The sequence below is a fragment of the Dermacentor silvarum genome, chromosome 7 (assembly GCF_013339745.2).
Source record: "Dermacentor silvarum isolate Dsil-2018 chromosome 7, BIME_Dsil_1.4, whole genome shotgun sequence".
Taxonomy (NCBI): domain Eukaryota; kingdom Metazoa; phylum Arthropoda; class Arachnida; order Ixodida; family Ixodidae; genus Dermacentor; species Dermacentor silvarum.
In genome coordinates this window covers 45,966,151-45,980,969 of record NC_051160.1, presented here as the reverse complement: position 1 = coordinate 45,980,969, position 14,819 = coordinate 45,966,151, and the positions used below count along the sequence as shown (strand labels likewise).

General features: G+C 44.6%; 1 protein-coding gene across 2 annotated transcripts in view; it reads right to left on the bottom strand.

The window, feature by feature from the left end:
- LOC119458000 (transcription factor IIIB 90 kDa subunit) overlaps nt 1-14,819 on the bottom strand; it is a 59,852-nt gene that overhangs the window by 35,456 nt on the left and 9,577 nt on the right. For both annotated transcript variants that reach the window (XM_037719787.2, XM_037719789.2), the window contains exons 4-5: nt 8,151-8,324; nt 7,091-7,195 (exon numbers count right to left, since the gene is read on the bottom strand). In XM_037719787.2, the coding sequence (XP_037575715.1) occupies nt 7,091-7,195; nt 8,151-8,324 (279 nt within the window). The remainder of the gene's footprint in view (nt 1-7,090; nt 7,196-8,150; nt 8,325-14,819) is intronic.

Sequence of the window (14,819 nt, the reverse complement as noted above, 5' to 3'; positions counted from 1 at the left end):
GGTGCCATCTTCGAAAAGCAGTACCTACCCAATCCCGCATCTACAGTGAACCATGTCAGCATGAAAGAGGTTCATTGAAGAGCGGCACGTATGTACACATTGCCATATACAGTCAGACCTTGATATAACGAACCTCGACTTAATGAAATTCGCGATGTAACAAACTATTTTTATTTCCCCATCTTAGTTATATTGAATTAACGAAATTCTCGATATAACAAGGTTTTCCGCTGCAAATACTACTTCGTTATATCGAGGTTTGACTGTATACTCGGTGACCCAAGTTGGTTCGATGGTTGGTTCAGAACACCTGATGCACTACCCATTCGACCACGGCATGTAGGTGCAAAAACAGATAAATATAGCCCCCAGAAAGTGTATGAAGTACCCTAAGAACGCTAACGAATTAATAGTTTTGTACAATTCATTTGTTTAAGGTGAGAGACTGCCTCTTTTGGAGCCAAAACTCAGCCCAAAAATCTTTTTGCGTTCCTTTGACTCCAGGTTGGCATAGAGCATTTTTTCTCGAATGGACCCTCCTATCATCCTCGATCAATTTGGCTTTTGCCGTAATCACCATGAATGTTTTTCCTCGTTTTCTCAAAACAGCACTTCTGGTGGTGTCGCAGTTTTGGAGTGACGATATCTCTGGTTCAGCTTGTAATTTTGCAATAATTCTATTGTTTTTTGTCTCACAAAGGTAAACAATTGAGTGTGAAGTAGGCCTACGTTTTTCGATGTTATTCTGCAGCATGGCATCACACTCCTAAGTACCGTTGTCACCATTGTGGATAATTCTACTTGACTTCCAGTTCTCGGCTTTGGATGTGTTGAACATGTTCTCCCCTGTAACATGACAGTGGCCCGTTTGACACCTGTGCATGAATGCCAGATATCTCCGCTCGCGCCTGCTATTTCTGCCTCCTGTCAACCCTATCGTCGCCTGCTCCAGTTCGGCTTCATCACCTTACCACGACGTCGATAGAATGATCGCTACCGACCTCTCTCCAGCTCTTAACTGAAGACCTTGGGCGCATACTGTTCCAATTACCACGATATTCTTGATTTCAATGACTGCCTGCTTGGCCAGACAGCCGTCATCACTCATCGAATTGACACCGGAGACGCAAGTCCTGTCCATCGCCACCCCTACCGTGTGTCTGCTGCAGAGTGCAGCATCATTCAAAGCAAAGTCGCAAAGATGCTGAAGAACACCGAGCCTTCCGCTAGCCCGTGGGCCACGCCAGTTGTCCTGGCGAGGCCCACGGGCTCGTCAGGAAAAAGACAACACCTGGAGATTCTATGTTGAGTATCGCCATCTCAACAAGATCACCAAAAAGGAACTGTATCCATTGCCTCGTATCGATGATGCACTTGGTTGCCTACTTGGGGCGAAATATTTTTCATCGACTGACCTTCGCTCGGACTACTGGCAGATCGCTGTTGATTAGAAGGATCGCGAGAAGATAGCTTTTATTACGCCTGATGAACTTTTTCTCAATTCAAAGTTATGCCCCTTGGGCTTTGCAATGCCCCAGCAACATTCGAGGGAATGATGGATACTCTTCTACAAGGCTTGAAGTGGACAATCTGTCTGGGTTATCTCGATGATGTAATCATTTTTGCTCCAACATTTGAAACCCACCTTGAGTGTCTCACGACTGTCCTTGCTGTGTTTCAGGATGCGAAACTTCAGCTCAACTCGTCGAAGTGTCACTTCGGTTGTCGTGAAATAACCGTTCTCGGGCACCTTGTCAACGCCAATGGAATTCAACCTGACCCGGCCAAAGTTCGAGTCGTGCAAGACTTTCCTGTGCCGTGCTCAGTCAAGGCAGTTAGCAGCTTCATTGGCTTATGCTCGTACTTTCATCGCTTTGTTCCATATTTTGCTGACATTGATCGCCCTCTCACCGAGCTTTTGAAGAACAACGTCGCTTTCACATGGGGACAACGGCAGGCCGAAGCCTTCACAGCACTGACCAAACTCTTGACTAGCTTTCCAATTTTAGCTCATTTTGACCCTTCAGCGCCCACTGAAATCCGTACAGATGGTAGTTGTCACGGCATTGGCGCTGTTCTTGCCCAGATTCAGCGTGGCCAAGAGTGTGTTATCGCTTACGCAAGCAGTCTTCTGTCCACAGCTGAGTGCAACTATGCTATCACTGAATGAGAGTGCCTAGCGCTGGTTTGGACGACAGTGAAGTTTCGCCCATACCTATTTGGTCGCCATTTCCACGTAATTACCAACCACCACGCGCTCTGCTGGCTCTCCTCGCTGAAAGACCCTACAGGGCATCTTGGGCGTTATCTAGATCTCATGTTTGTGAGAACTATGTTCTCACCAAAGGTTTCTTTTATCAAATATGTTGACAAACACAGCCCTCAGCTCAATTGTCCGTGAGCCTGCACGCTGTTTACTGTACAGAACAGGTGCTCAGAAAATGTTGTGGGATCAGAGAAATGAAAAATAAATAAATGTAAGGAATTCTTTTTCAAAGAGCGCAACAGTTGTAGTTATATCAGGTACGACTTCTCATAGCATTGTTAACATAATAATAAATCCAGTAGAATTTACTTGAGCTAGGGAAATGTGAAAATTATTAATGAATTTAGGGAACTCTTTCTTGGCGCGGAAGGATACTCTGCGCTTCGGTCCCATAGCTTTCTCAGCACTGCCAAGAAAAGTTGTCCCCGAGTATAGGGGTGTGTGAATATTTGAAATTTCGAATACAAATGGAATAGTTGTCGCTATTCAATTCCTATTCGATTCGAGAGTTCACTATTTGAAGTTGGCGAACATTCATTTCGTTCGAATGCTAATGGACAGAGTTTTTTAGTCTACAGGAGGCAATACTGATGCAAGAAGAAAGTCTTCCAAATGATTCTGCTGCAGGAGAACCGTGGTTCTTGCACAGACGCACAAGTTTGTGAACGCAGTGAGAAAATCATTTAGGCATAATAGTTTTCAGTTGTTAAACACGCATGTTTTGCCTTAGACAGCCTATGAATTTTCACTCCAGTTTTAAGCAAGGCTATTTATTAGGGCAATGTCACTATGCCTGGACCTCTTTAAAACGACGTGGGGTTAATGTACCGTAATGCGCTTCGCTAGTTCAAGTGAGCACTACAGTTCTACATGCATTTTACGTGCCGACGTGCTTTTTGTTTGTTGAATTACTGTCATTGTCATAGTGCGCCAGATACAGTCACATTTCCTTTGTTCTCACTCACAAGCTATTGAAATGAGCGAAAATCCTGTTGATAACGCCATTAAATATATCAAATAACTCATATAACCATTTTGTTGGCGAACATACTGCACAGAAGTTCTTATATTTTAATTCATTTAGAAGTTAATAAATATTTCGATATTCAATTTGATATTCAGAACTCTTCTTTTTCTTCAAATATTTGTATTCGATTCGATTTAAAAATTTCACTATTTGTATACCACTAATCTTGACCTTTATATCACCAATATCTTTCATGGAATTTACATATTGGTTACATAATTAACAATGCTAATGAAGCACCCTTGGGCTTCTGTGCCATAACTTTAATTCTGTCCCATGTGAACTTAGACGAATACTCTACAAGACACTTGTTTGTTTTAAACATAAGCATGCTACAGCTATCTGTGACCCTTGTCAAACTGCTTTAATTTAACTCACTGAAAGTGTTCGAAATTGTGCTTCTTGTCTTAATTTGATTATTCCTGTTATGCCAGTGTTAAGTCTACGAAATTGACTCTCAATCTTCCCAAACGCTCATCCTGTTGCAAATGTGCACGATTATGTCTTTTTCATATTACTTTCAAAAGCACTCTAAATTAACTGCCTACAACAAGTCCAGTGTGTGTATTGTCCCGTTATGATTATAGCCTAAAAGTTGGTGTGCTGCCTTGCTCAACAAAGTTATTCCAGGAACCAATCTGGATTGAAACCACCTGCCTGCTTCCATTGCTACCGCGCACAACACACTTTTGTAAACATTGTATTGCTACACATTATTAGTAATTACGAATTAGTACTTATTTCTATAATGTACTTGGGCCCAGAAATAAATAAATAAACAAGCATAATAAAACGATGCCAATACAAAGTACGTATATCGGAATCCATGCGAAGTGAAGCTTTTGTGAAGCAGTCGGTTGAATGGCACTGAACTAAATGCATGCGTACAATTGCCTTTATTGTCATCCCATGCAATGTCTATTTTTTATGCTCTCCTACACCATTTGCAAGATGTGCCAAATGCATTTCACAGCAGTTAACAGCCTATGCACACTGTGAGGCGGCGATGCAGTGACGTCACGAGGACGAAGGCGACGTTTGTCGAGGGAACAATAGGTGAGGCGAGGTGTACACAGAAAAGAATTAGTACATCGAAGAAGACAGTAGGTAAGGCAGACTGTCGCTCGCCCGTTTCATTCCCAAGTCTTTGCCCAGCAATGGAAACTGCAGTGCCTGCACGCATGCTCTCACATGAGGACGTATTCTGCGACTATCACTTTCGGCGATAGTATCACCAGTCAGCCACGCGCTGGTTGGCTGGTTGAGCAAAATCGGATGAGCTGATTGTCTGGTTGAGCACTACGCCACACGAACGCGATAGTATCGCCGAGGCGTTCGTCGCGGAATACGGTCCAAGTATTGCGCAACGCGACGCCTGTGCCAGTCGCCTGAAAAAGCTATTTGGGGTCGACACAAAAGAAGTACACATGTGTGCAGTTTTGACCTAATGGTAAGAGCGTCAGGCTCTCACGCGGGCGCATAATTATGTTACTTCTTGTGCGTGAGCTATTTGACAAGACAGCAGCTGCCAAACTCGGCAAAGGCCAGGGGGGTTAACAAAGAAAGCTTTGATTTAAAACAGTCTTTCACGTCGAACATATTTATTTGTCCCTCCTTCTAAACAGTGCCAAAGACAGTTACAGTAAGACAGTTTTAACAGCTGCTAGAGCGGGCGCAGTGTCAAGTTTTTGCTGCAGCATCAGACAGTGGAACTGTAACACGAGAGGCTGTCGCGCACTACCGAAGAATCCAGTGAAGATTGGAATAGTAACAAAGTAGCTCACTGCGTTTTGAATGCAATACATTTGCTACTGCTTTTTAATGATGGCACTATCCACAAACACTGTACACATCTCTTCACCTCCACTCATACTTCACTTCAGAAAAAGGGACTATGCTGCGCTTTGCTTATTAATGCGCCAGCTTAGCACACCGCAGAGGCGTGCGAGACTTTCTTTGTTCAATCATCACCTGACTGGAGTCCTAGGAAGTTACTATAAAAGCGTAAGTGGGTACTTTTTAGCCTTGGTATGCAATTTGTTTTGCACGCTCTCTTGGCCATTTTCTTTCAAACATCAAAAAGAATAGCAGCAGCCGAAAAATAAAAAAGAAGGAGAACGGCAAGGGGGCCGGGCAATCTTGCAGCTTTGCAGTAAAATCGGGCAAGTTCCGTGAAACTTTGGTTCAAGTCGCGAGACAGGATTGAGTGAGACGCTTGCTACGCTGATGATCCGACGTAACCAACATGAACTGGCATCACACACACACACACCACCAATACCTCAAAAATATGGCAACTTTGCCTGAACAAGGTTTAGCGTTGCACCTCAACTTCTGGGGCAGTGTTGCAATTATAAAAAGTGCAACATGTTGGCACAACGCAACATACAAGGCCAACATTGCTGAATAGAACAGAACCCGGGTAGCAACCAGGCATCTCATCTCACAATGCTGGCGTGATGATGAGCGCCCTCAGCGACGTTGCAGGCATCACACCTCGATGGTGCACGAGTTGAGATAGACGAGAAACTGCCGGTGTTAGTTAAGCACTCAGTGTAATGTTCGATAAGATTAGCTTCTCTCTTCACGCACTTCTCTTCCCTGAAGTCCCTTTAACCCTCCACGCGCGAGCCACGCACGAGCAACGCATGCGCCACCCGCAGGACAACGGCGCCAGCGTTGATGGCGTGAATACGCCTAGAGCATCCATATAAATAAATAAAAAGAGGCAATGGGCAGGGATGGAGTCAGTGGCCACTCCTTCCACTGCCTGTCAGCTATGCCGTCAAACTATAAACGTGATTTTGATAACATCACAAGAAAATAACTCGGGGCTCCTCGCGGGAGGACATGCCGAGCTGCAAGCGGACAGTGTTACCTTGCCTCGGGCAAGAGAACAGAATGAATGCACAGGCAAGATGTCTGGCACCGAGCCACCAGCTTAAAGCCACGCTACGGAGAAATGCCAGTCAGCCAGACCATTCTTTCAAAGCTGATTGGTATTTCCTTACGCAAAAAATGTTGGTTACGACCAGAGAAAATAGTGGCCGAGCTACCCGCTTTAGATGCCGCGTCGATTGCAACACCAGCGGTGTCGGCGTGATGTCACAGATATGACTACATTTCGCATATTTCAGCTATTCTTCATGAAAAAAAGAAAGTTTCTAAAAATCACAGGGTCCTTTGTGGGTGCACTTTCACAAACCGAATCATGTAGAAGCCGTCGTGTTCACCCATGCCAGTGCCCCACTCCACAGCAAAATGGAAGGCCTTCCGTGAGAAAATTCCATGAGGTGCACCGATAAGTGCACAACTGGTTGATGTGCAGCCAAAAAGAAAGGAGCTAGTTCCTCGTGAATCCAAGCTGGCCATGACGTCAGGTGGTGCTGGCATGGGAGCACTCATGCCATCTCTCGTCGCAGCTGCGTAACTACGACACCAAATGACAGACTCCCAGGAATCGCACGTCTCGCGGATAAGCCAAACATCAGGAGATGCAAGAGTCAAGTGGGAAGGTCAAACGCAACAGTATGTGAGAAAGTCAAGCATCCCCACACGGTGCAATCAAGGCTTGCCAAATTGCAATGATTACAGTGGTCACGGTTTCACTTCATTACTTCTAAGCTCAAGAAGTCAGCACAATCACGCGATCCCGGAAGAGAAGTCTAAATGAAGAGTTCAACGCTCAACACTCAATGATCCAATAATGCGCGGTTGAGATACGATCGGCTCTGGAAGTTGGCTTTTGCTTTGTCGTGATGATGGCTGCGGCGGACGAAAAAGGTAGTAAAGCTCACCTATTGCTGGAATGTTGATGCAGAGAGCCGCCGACAGCTTGAGAAATGTTTTGCCCAGTTCGTAGACATTGACTTGGACGACATCACTCAGGTCGAGAAGCATGTCTGAGGTGCTGTTTGTCAAGGAGCATGTCAACATGTCAACCCGTGAAATAGTTAAAAACAGCCTGTCCAGGGTTACGTGCTACAAAGTTTGAACCCTAACGGCCTTTGGAAAAGATTATACTCAGCTCTTCTAGACAGTGTGGTAGCAAATACAGGTTTTGTTGCATCTGTACTTGCGCAATCTAACTGGAACAATCTGCTAATCGAACCTGCCTAACAAATTATTTTAGCTCAAGAAGACCTAGGGCTACAGTGAACTTGGCTGCTTCCAATACAGTGTATGGTGATCAATCAGTGACCATGATTTAACAAAATTCCCTGCCGCAAAACAATGCATGTTCTGTATTTACTCAAGCCTAAAGCTTGCCTCATTCGGAGGCCAATATCTGAAGATCAGCGGGTCAGAAAATTTAAATAAAGGATCCGGTAATGCAAGCGAACCAAGAAAAAGTGTCAAAAGCGAGGCAAACATGGTCTTGTGCTCTCCTGTGGTGCTAGTCACAAGTGATTTTTACGATTGAATGACAGAAAAAGTTCACTCATATTGGATCTTGCACCCACCTTGGTTGGGCTCCGCAAGTGTTGTGGCTGTCAGATAGTGTGGAGTGAGTGAATGTTAACTATAAACTGAATAAGTGGATCCAGGACAACACCACAGCTCTACATTCACAATGTCAAGACATTATGTAAATAGACTGTAAATAGACTGTACATTATATGAAACTTAATAACACCAAGAGAAAACCCATCCTTCCAGTAAATGCATTTGGGACAAGTTGTCGGCAGGATATAATTACAAGCCAGATTGTCATTTCTTATTACCTGTTATTTCTTTCATTGCCCGATGTTGTTTGGTTGCAATCGCAACCACTTAACCAGTAAGCTGTAATTAGAGTGGACCATCAACTGCAGACAACTTGTACTAAGCCGCCAAGTGGTCAAAGAGAAAGGATACGGGACGAGTTCTCGATGCGACAGACCATGTAGACGCACGCCGCAATCACGTGGGAGCTTCGCCGGCCTCGCGTCAGGTGCCGCGCCAGGGCCATCTTGTAGAAGTTGAAGGCCATCTCAATACAGTGCTGGTTGAGGCGCAGGCGCTCTGCCACCTGCACAATCTTCTTTCGTGCTGCAGGAAAATGCGGAGAATATATTGAACGGTGGAAATTAACCAGCCTCAGCGTTTAGCAGTACAGCAGCTATGGCTCAACCATCCAAAGACATCATTGAGGCAGCGAAGGACGATACATCCCAAGTCTCTGCTGTTGAAATTACACATTGCACACACCACAAAGCAATGTGGTACAGTAAAATCACATTAATTCGACCTTCATTAGCTCTCGAAATCGGGATAGCTTGAACTCGCCCTCTATTCCCAGCATGCATATGCACTATGTAATGGCATCAAATTCCTGTTGATTCGAGTGCACTTGCACTGGTTCATTCACACAACCCCCCGAGCATGCTGAGTGTCGCAAAATAGCAAAAGCAGTGCTAGCATCTAAGCAAAATGAAGTGGAGTGAAATCTATGTGAATACCATGTACACTAAAATCTCATTACAAGAGACACTGTTACAAGAGACATTTGGTTATAAGAGACATTTGAAAATGGTTTGGTTGGTTTTCCTATGTTCGCCATGTTAACAACATCGCATACAAGAGACATGGTTACAAGAGACACTTGGTTACTAAGGACTTTCTTTTTTATGTACCTAGAGTAAATTCTTCACTGTTTATAAGAGACACAACCCAGACATGCTCACGTGATGCGGCCAACATCGTACCAACCAGTATGCACTGCAATTTTCATTCCCTTGGCTCGATTTTGTTCCGTTCTGCAACCGGAAGTCATTCCTAGCATGGTTGCGACTACAAATTGCACTGAATTTTCGGTCATTATGCTTCTATAATCGCTGTCGCGCTCCCACACCGACTCTGTGACAGAGTACTACCGAGTTGAATTTCCGTCACAGTGTCTGCGGTGCTGGTCGCTTTGTATGCTGGTAGTCGGACTCTGGAGCCATTGCCATGTTTCCATGAGACAGCCCTGTTCGCATCAAAGATCTGTTCAAACAAACTTTGATGCTGATGTATAATAAATGTGGTCTAGTCCGACTCCTCAGTGTTTTTAGAATTTTTAGTTACAGGAGATCTTGGTAACAAGAGACATATTTCCCGGGTCCCTTGAGTGTTACGGGGGTACAGTAAAACGAGGTTTTACTGTACCCCCGTAGGTATGGTACGGTATAACATGGCATGTCCAATGCGTGAATACACGGTTACAACAGTGGCGTGGCCGATGTTAATGCCATTGGCAGCGGCAACGCGATCGGGCAGAGTAGCCAGTACAGCAGCGCTGACCTGCTGGCTCCCCTATATTGTGCCGGCCATTAATTTTGAAGTTGTGCAGGCGTATACGCTCTAGTACAGGGGAACTGCAATTTGCGAGCAACCAGTGTCCGGAAAATGGCAGACAGGAAGACACTGTGCTGCGTGGCTGTACGATTACCACATAAGCTCATTTCCCTATTAGTCATTAATTTTAATTTTTACGTATTTATCTTTTTGCGATGGCCTATGGGTTAGACAGTGGTACATACAAAGTTCTGCCATTTCACAACATATGGCAACCCTAATTTTAGATAGAACGGACTGCGGATGCAACGGGCATTTTTCGCTCGATTATCACGGTGTGTTGTAACGAGCGTCGACTGATATACTGCTGCTACTACTATAATGAAGTAATTAGCAAAATTGTCTCACTAATGTTGGCTAGTAACAAATATATGCTTATAATGAATACCAGATCAAGCTAAAGCATTTTTGTGTCAGATGCAACTTCATTATAATGAGGTTCAACTGTAATTGTCACCCCTTGCTCTGTTTCCAAGATGGATCTTCCTAACTCAATTTCATACATAGCAGGCAACGCTACAAGGACTAGACTGCTAGCATTCGCGACCAAAAAATAGTGCGTCACAGATGAAATAAAGATATAGGTACGTGGTCATTTAATTCGATGAGTTACTTACGTAACTGCGATCGTATGATACATTTTTCAGCTGCTAGATCTGATGTAAACAAGAATATGCGCGACGCAGGCGCAGTTGAGAACAGTAGCTCCCCGCCGCAGCAGCTTTGCCGCAGTACTTGCCCGCCCGTGTCACGTGAAAATGCGGGCACGCACTCAGCTTCCTCTTCCAAATACATAAAAGCTCCTCGCGGGTCATCGCATGCCGCATTCACAACTATTGCGCCACCAGCCCTGTGATAAGCATCTTCGCCTGTCTGTTTCACAGTTTGTGCAGCGTAGTGCCAATGCAAGCAGTACTGAACGTTTTTAATAGACAATAACCAAAACATCCAACGGTGGCACGAAGTTAGCGTAATGTTTCACACGGGTGACATCGTATTCTGGCGTTGCCTATCAGCTCAATTTTGTTTTCGTTTCTCGTCGCTGTCTTAAGAGGGAGCTTTAGCTCGGATACTCCTATCTAAATACATGTAAAAGGAGAAATCGTTTCTCTAGACAATCACTGCACCAAATTTGATGAGGTTTGTTGCATTTAAAAGAAAAATGTAAAATCTGGTGACTGTTGGTTTCGAATTTTTGATTTTAGGTCGTAAATTTTTTATTAAATATTGGCAAAAATCACAAATTTTCAGAAAACGAAACTATCATGTTTACAACTCTGTAACTCAGCAATGAAACATTATATCACAATTATGTGCACTGCATCTAATAGTACATCTAAAGTGGACAAAATTGATATATTACACATGAATCTCAAAAAATTTAGCAATATGAAAATACAGCTTTTGCAGAATCCTTGTACACAACGTAACGAATTCACGTAAGATATAAATTGCCATATCGAATTTGTCCGCTTTGAATGACCTAATGGATGCCATTTACAGAACCACGATAGCTGTTCTTGATGCAGAGCTATTAATTTGTAAACTTTGTACTTATAATTTTTTGAACTTTTGAATTTTTGAAAATTACTTTAACAAAATTCAGGCCCTAAATCGAAATTCCACTTCCAACAGTCACTAGAATTTAACTTTCTCTCTCAAATGCAACAAATTTAATTAAAATCGATCCAGGGGTTATCTCAGAAAAACGTTTCTGCATTTTATATGTATTTGAATGGGCTGTATTGGAGTTGGGCCCGAGCTAAAGCTTCCTCGTAAAACACCACACAATATGAAAACAACTAAGCGCGTCCCGAGCCGCTCATGCCTCACCAGCTCGAGGTCTGTCGGTGTCTCGAGCGGCAACGCTTCGCACTATGTAGATGTCAGCTACCGTTGAGCTGCCAAACTTTTTCAGTGAGTTTGGATCGTAGGTTTTCCTGGTTAATATGGTTTCTCTCTTACTTTTACTAAAAAATGCGAATGAGGTTTTACTGTATATCACAAAACATGACGTAATTATATTCAAGAAAAATTTTGCAGTGGGCTAGTTGGTTAATATATACTAGAGTGTTTGCGCAAGAATAACGAATTGACAGACTGTAGCGAGAACCCACACGCGCATTCGGTGTCCTGTGTGTGTGCTTGCTACAACCTGTTAGTTCGTTATTCTTGTGTAAAAACTGTAGTAATTATATCAAACGACAGGCATCGCATACCTTCACCGACTTACAAACGAACAAGCAGAGCGACACATTTGTACGACAAGTGGCCACAGTGCATCTCAATTTTGCACTTGCGACCAGAACACAGTCTGTCAAACACAGGAAGCACAAATGTGCACTGAACAATATGCACGGGCGGGAATGCCCAAAGTGATTTTGCAGCAATTTTTTGGAGCAGATGAAATTTTATTCTGGAGCAGATTGGAACAGACACATTCTGATTTCGGAGCAGTCTGGAGAATGTAAATTTTAAATTAAAGCATTATTATAGTTAAGTGGGGTAACAATCAAAAAGCATTGCATTCAGCAGCATTAAAGAAGTGTTGAAGAGCAGCCTAAAGGCATTTTTCACATTATTTTTGTATTAGGTGTTGGTGAAGTGAGTGGAGGTGTTTTCCAACAGATGTTGTCAAGAAGCTAGGGTTAGTGAACACCACAGTGGTTTATTCAAGGACATTTCTAGGCAATGCGACAGCACAACTAGCTCAAACCGAGATTCTGCGCGCCACTGACTTCGCTTTGCGCCTCACTAGACTTGCTAGGAGTGCCTAGATATCTACAGTCCACATTGAGTGATTGGGTGTAACCTCCCTCAATAAGCTAAAAGGAGCGATATTCCTCCTCTCTTGGCCTTTCCTTTTCCGAGTCTTCTCACCACTCGCCCTCCCAGTGTGAACATTTTGACTGCAGTGATCCCGCTACTCAGCAATGAGATCGAAGCGATATAAGGGTTCGCGATCGCCGCAATTGCGGGGCTGCATGCCACAATTGAAAGCAACTGTCATGATGCCGGTGAGAGTGAAAACAAAAAGCCAAGAAAGCAAGAGACGCGGCCAGCAGCGTGCGGACGCCCGCATGCATTTCCGTGGAAACGGCACCGGCCAAACCACGCGACTCTGCTTCACCAACAGTGAGGCGCAGATAAGCCCCAGACTTCCTCGCTCGCTGCCTCGGGCAGAAAGATAAAAGAATGTCACTACATTTAGTTACATTCGTGGGGCTTAATTGGGTGTGAGTGTTCAATGCCCAATACGACAGCTACTTTAAACATTATCAGCGATATAACCCCCTGCACCGCACTTCGGGCCTGCCAAAGCCAAAGCTGGCAAAGCTGTTCTGGCACAGCCCATGGCGCAATTTCTCTAATTCTTTCCGGTTCCGGCGCAACTTGGTGCAGTATTCCCACCCCCGAATACGTGATTTGACATAACCTTGCATCCACAAGATTTAGCTGCAATACAGTCAAATCTCGATATAACGAATCATGCGGGACCGCCGAAAATCATTCGTTATTCTGAAAGGCCGTTATGGTGAAATCCACAAAATTAACCATTCCACCCATCAACGTATCAGTTCATAACTGGTCACCGTTTGAGCTATCCACGAAAACGTCACTGTTGGTTCTCGGCCCGCGCTGTTGCTATTTTCCATAGATTCCGCCGCCACGCACAACCGAAGTACCATATAATAAGAGTGAAACGTGCAACACAGACGCTGACAAAACTACCAACAAAAAGGAAGCTCCATGTCGCCTCCAAAGCGCAATGTTTCTTGTTTGTTGGTTTTTAACAGCAGAGCTGTTGTAGGTCAAGGCTGCGCTGTCCGTCTGTCCGCCGGTGCCACGCAGGGGGCAGGTTCCCAGACCCACCGCTAGGGGCACTGCATTCAATCAGAGGCTGCGCCGGCTTAGGATCAGACCAATCAGAGCGCGTGCCAGGGAAGGGGGAGCGCGAGCCCTTTCTTGCCATGAATTCCGCTCGGCGCGAATGGCTGTGGGAGCTCGCCTGAGAGCGGCAGCGCTGTCGCCGGGCGAATTCTATGCTTCGAGGATGGGAATCAGCAGCGAAACGGAAGCGGCGGGAGGCTAATCCGGAGCTACACAAGGTGGAAGCGCAAGCCAGATGTACTTGGAGGAAAGCCAACCCTGATTTATCCCAGCAAGAGGCAGAACAAAGACGCAAGTGCCGAGAGATCCCTTTGACCGACGGTGCAAGATATTTCCTCGACCGGGAGTTAGTAGGAAATGGTAAGCAGTAAAAGTCAAAACATCACCCATAATCACACGAAAACCAGTGGAAAACAAACATAATCACAGAAACTCGCACACAAGTACAAAAACCCACAGAAAATCACGGAGAACCACAGCTCCAATGTTTCAGCAGATTTCACATTGGGTAGAACTGGGTTTACACCGCAACTGTCTCACTCGAGGCGGACACCTGAACTATTCCAAAGCGCAAGCACGCGTAAACGACACCGTCCAGAAAGTGCAAAGTGCGACCGTGTGGCATCACCGCGAGTACGGAGGTTACATTTCTCCGCGCGCATAGCTAGTACGGGTGCAGAAAGAAGCATGAAAGAAAGAGGCGTGTGCAGAAACAAGGAAGATACGTGCCTCCGTTGCTAAGCGACACTTCTCTGGGCGGAACATGTGCTTGCAAAACCTGATACGTCACCGCCTCCGCAAATGATCCAAAAAATTCTCTCCTGCATTTTTTTATTGAGCGCCATCTCAGGTTTTCCAAACCCTCAGGCTTTCTGCGCCTTCTTGTCTTCTAGTCTACTGTTTCGGCTGCCGCGAACGATACACGAACCATCTAAGAATCCCCAGATTTCGGAATATTAGTTCGTAGTATTGAGGCGTTGTTAACATGACACGGAAAGTAAACAACGATTGTTATTCTGAAAAGTTCGGTATTGTGAAGTTTGTAGTACTTAAATATTTTTACATTGGAACCATAAGAAGCCAGCTGGGGATTTCTGAAAAGTTTGTTAATCTGAACAGTTTGTTAATCTGAACAGTTTGTTAATGTAGTGTTCGTAGTAACGAGACTTTATTGTATTACAAAGTAGTTATATGCACTCTGTAGACGACATCGCAGATCAAGACAACCTCACCGCGAAGCTTGTGGAGGGAGACTTCTGTATGACTACACACTACTTGCGTACATTCCGCAGACTTTCCCAATCATGATACGGAGTG